This window comes from Miscanthus floridulus, chromosome 3 (genome assembly GCF_019320115.1).
Source record: "Miscanthus floridulus cultivar M001 chromosome 3, ASM1932011v1, whole genome shotgun sequence".
Classification (NCBI taxonomy): domain Eukaryota; kingdom Viridiplantae; phylum Streptophyta; class Magnoliopsida; order Poales; family Poaceae; genus Miscanthus; species Miscanthus floridulus.
Genome location: NC_089582.1, coordinates 36,775,818 through 36,779,769, shown reverse-complemented (window position 1 = coordinate 36,779,769; position 3,952 = coordinate 36,775,818). Strand labels below are relative to the sequence as shown.

The 3,952-nt window shown below is 53.1% G+C and overlaps 1 protein-coding gene across 1 annotated transcript; it reads left to right on the top strand.

The window, feature by feature from the left end:
* The first annotated feature begins 1,182 nt into the window (after nucleotides 1-1,182).
* Nucleotides 1,183-3,181, top strand: LOC136541571 (chloroplast stem-loop binding protein of 41 kDa a, chloroplastic-like). Its single transcript, XM_066533504.1, has 6 exons — nucleotides 1,183-1,657; nucleotides 1,797-1,918; nucleotides 2,007-2,109; nucleotides 2,215-2,353; nucleotides 2,441-2,721; nucleotides 2,793-3,181. The coding sequence occupies exons 1-6, from the start codon at nucleotides 1,283-1,285 to the stop codon at nucleotides 2,982-2,984; spliced, it is 1,212 nt and encodes a 403-aa protein (XP_066389601.1). The 5' UTR covers nucleotides 1,183-1,282; the 3' UTR covers nucleotides 2,985-3,181.
* Nucleotides 3,182-3,952: the final 771 nt, after the last annotated feature.

The following is a 3,952-nucleotide window of genomic DNA, read 5'->3' as shown; positions in this document are numbered from 1 at the left end:
AGAGAGAGAGGAAGAGAGAAAGGAAGGGAGAGACCATACGTAAGACAGGGCTTGGCGCCAATAACCACGTCGCTAAGATCTACGACGCCAAGGTGCCTGCCAAGTCACCGCCATGTCTGCACCGAGCCCAAGACCTAGGCGCCTAAAATCTATGGCGCCAAGACGTGTAAGCTTGGACGCCACCAACGATGGTGCCGAGCTAAGGGTCTTTAAAAGAATACTTCCAGGGACATATTTGTAAAAAAAATTCAAAAAAAGAGCTAAAAACAAAAAATTCGGGCTATTACACTAATGACTTAGAAATAAATCTAGCATCCGACAGTTTACCAATTTATTTAGCCACGTCTCCTTATAACCAGCAGCCGTCGATGATACTTAGGTCTTGAGGAAGAACCCCAACAGGCACCTGTAAGAAATTGACCAGTATGTTAATGAGTGTGGTACGACAAACAATAATAAATCTAATGAATTGGGATCGAGCAGTAGCTCGAGCGGTAACGCGCCAGGTGGATGGAGGAGCGGTCGGTCCCTGGATTCGAGCTCTGCTTGCTCACGATTTACATCGGGGTTTTTCCCATATTAACGGTGCAGTCTCTCTAGTTGTAGGGTCTGTTTGTGTATATAGGTGTGCGTGTGTAGTGTTGGTGTGTGTCTGTTAATGAACAGATACTATAATTGTACCTAAATGAGAGACGTTAAAAAAACCTAATGAACTGTTATATCTTACATGTAAAAGAAAGAGGATATTGCAGGCACACTAATTATTTCTTCTATTAGCAAACTTTTGCCATATGCTCCGTCCGTTCTAAATTATAAATCGCTTTGATTTTTTGGTATATTTATTTTGCTATGCATCTATATATATGTCTAGATATATAATAAAATAGATGAACAAAAAAATTTAAGCGACTTATAATTTAAAACAGATGGAGTATGTTTAATTAAGTCTTCTTTTTCAGTTGGGTATGCGTTGGTTGATGATGGATATCGGTTCTTCTATGTAAAATTTCAGAGAAATTTAGGCCACCACCCTTTTGTACTTCTGGAGGTAGAGCAATTGATGATCCAATTTTTTTTTGAAACGAATTGATGACCCAATTTCACCATCTTTTTCATCTACGACTACCATACTATGGAGTATGACACAAGCTTTCATTATTCTTCCAATGCTCCTCCTTTTCCACAGTGTGATGGACGATCCCCCACCCAATCCTGCGTGCACCACTCATCACTGCCCGCTCACTCATCTAGTCATCTCTCCTCCCCCGCCACCCCGCCAGCGATGGCCTTGTGCGCCGCCGCGGCCTCAACAGCCACGGCCTTCGCGTCGAGCAGTCTGTCGGCCTCCACCGCGCGGCCGCGGGGCCCCTCCTCGACGTCGCTGCCGTCCTTCGTCGGCGCGTTCCCGCGCGCGGTCGCCGCGAGGAGGAGGCGGCGCGCGGCGGCGCCTGCGGCGGCCCGACGGGCGGGCGTCACGGTGCGCGCGGAGGCCAAGAAGAAGAGCGTGGTGATCGTGAGCACCAACAGCGGCGGGCACGCCGTCATCGGGTTCTACTTTGCCAAGGAGCTGCTCGGCGCCGGGCACGCCGTCACCGTGCTCACCGTCGGCGACGAGGGCTCCGACAAGATGAAGAAGCCCCCGTTCTCTCGCTTCTCGGTACGTGCGTACGTAACCTCTGCCGCCGCGTCGGTGTCGGGCTCGGTCTGCTGCACTGCATTAGGCGCTGGCGGTTGGTTTCGATCTTGGTCGAGCTTTCGATGGACTGGACTGGACTGTTTGTTTGCTCGTGGCGCAGGAGCTGACGAGCGCCGGCGGGAAGACGGTGTGGGGTGACCCGGCGGACGTCGGCGCGGCCGTGGGAGGCGCGGCGTTCGACGTTGTCCTCGACAACAACGGCAAGGACCTCGACGCTGTCAAGTACGTATGAGACTCCTCGCGCCTCTGCTTTTCGGCCCTGGTGTTCGAGGAATGAATCTCCATGGTGATGGTGACTGTGCGTGCGCAGGCCGGTGGCGGACTGGGCGAAGACGGCCGGCGTGGGGCAGTTCCTGTTCATCAGCAGCGCCGGCATCTACAAGCCGACGGAGGAGCCGCCGCACGTCGAGGGGGTAATGCACGGCCACGCGCTCAGCCTCAGCGTGACACACGAGCAGAATCAGAACTGTATAGACTGACTGAGTGACTGCCTGCCAAACAAACAATGGCGCACGCAGGACGCCGTGAAGGAGAGCGCCGGCCACGTCGGCGTGGAGAAGTACATCGCGGAGCAGTTCGGCAGCTGGGCGTCGTTCCGGCCGCAGTACATGATCGGCTCCGGCAATAACAAGGACTGCGAGGAGTGGTTCTTCGACAGTAATAATCAATCAGCAGCCCGTCACTCGATTCGATTCAGTCGTCTTCTCTTCTCTTATCTTCTCCGACGACGATCTCCAATTGCAGGGATCGTGCGGAATCGGCCGGTGCCGATCCCGGGAAACGGGATGCAGCTGACCAACATCGCGCACGTCCGGGACCTGTCGCGCATGCTGTCGCTGGCCGTGGAGAAGCCCGGCGCGGCGTCGGGCAAGGTCTTCAACTGCGTGTCGGACCGCGCCGTGACGCTGAGCGGCATGGCCAAGCTGTGCGCGGCGGCCGCGGGCGTCGCCGCCGTGGATATCGTCCTCTACGACCCCGCCGCCGCCGGCGTCGACGCCAAGAAGGCCTTCCCGTTCCGCAACATGGTAATATAAGCGAGTGATTCCATTTGTTTCCATTAATGCTGCTGACTGAACTGAATTGCGCGCGCCGGCAGCATTTCTACGCGGAGCCCCGGGCGGCGAAGGAGGCGCTGGGGTGGACGAGCAGCACCAACCTGCCGGAGGACCTCAAGGAGCGGTACGCCGAGTACGCCGCCAGCGGCCGCGGGGAGAAGGCCATGACCTTCGACCTCGACGACAAGATCCTCGCCTCCGTCGGCAAGGCGCCGGCGAGCGTCGCCGTATGATATAAGCCCCGGCGCGGGCACCTGCAGCGCCACACCATCGTCGTCGTCGTCGTATTATAAATAGCCCAAATTTTTTGTGGATACGCTAACAACAGCCCTTCTTGGCACGTCGCAAACGGACGCTACAAAATACGAGAAACATTTTTTTCTTTGCTTTGTACAAGGATGAAGAGAGCAAAAATGTTTGTCCTTGTCCACGCCTGTTTGTTTGTGGAATGTGGATGGGTAGATAGGAGGGTCTCATAGCTGAAATGCGAGTGATCCTAAGAGCATCAGTGTGCGGTTTGAAGTTGGATCGATACAATAAATGAGATGATGGAACCGGGTACGATACACCGTGAAGCTGATTCGATGGAGACCCCGGTCCTTTGCATCGAACCGCTCCTTCGCAATCACCCATCGTCTTCTCTCTCTTGCCGTTGGTGCTCCTGCAGATGAAGGGATGGATATTTTATTTACGTGGGCCCCACTTATAGGATCAAGTGTGGTTCTATACATTGTGCCTGTTCGCTTGTTGGTTTCAGCCAGCCCAAATCAGCCAACCAACAGTGTTTTCCTCTCACAATAAACCAGCACCAGCCAACCCAAACCAGCCCAGAAACCAACCAACGAACAGGCCAATTGTGGCCAATTTATCAGCTGAAGTCACATCAGGCTATAGAACCGGGGCTGGTTCCATACACTGCTGATGCTCTAAGGTGGAGAGTTCGAGCCTCTCTCACCCCCAGAGCGACGACAGATTTCTGCGCTTACCATGATTGGTTGGGTCCATCAGACTACAGATGATAAGTGAGCTCACCTTTAAAAGTTTTTTCCCCCCTTAATTTAGGGGTTGTTTGGTTCCTACAGTAAAATTTTAGTCCCTATCTCATCGGATGTTTGGACACATGTATGGAGTATTAAATATAGACGAAAAAATAGCTAATTGCACAGATTGTGACTAATTTACGAGACGATTTTTTTAAGCC

Coding starts and splice junctions, on each gene's coding strand:
- LOC136541571 (XM_066533504.1), top strand. CDS start 1,283: ATGGCCTTGTGCGCCGCCGCGGCCTCAACAGCCACGGCCTTCGCGTCG. Junction 1,919..2,006: donor AAGGACCTCGACGCTGTCAA/GTACGTATGAGA, acceptor GTGCGTGCGCAG/GCCGGTGGCGGACTGGGCGA. Junction 2,110..2,214: donor AGCCGCCGCACGTCGAGGGG/GTAATGCACGGC, acceptor TGGCGCACGCAG/GACGCCGTGAAGGAGAGCGC.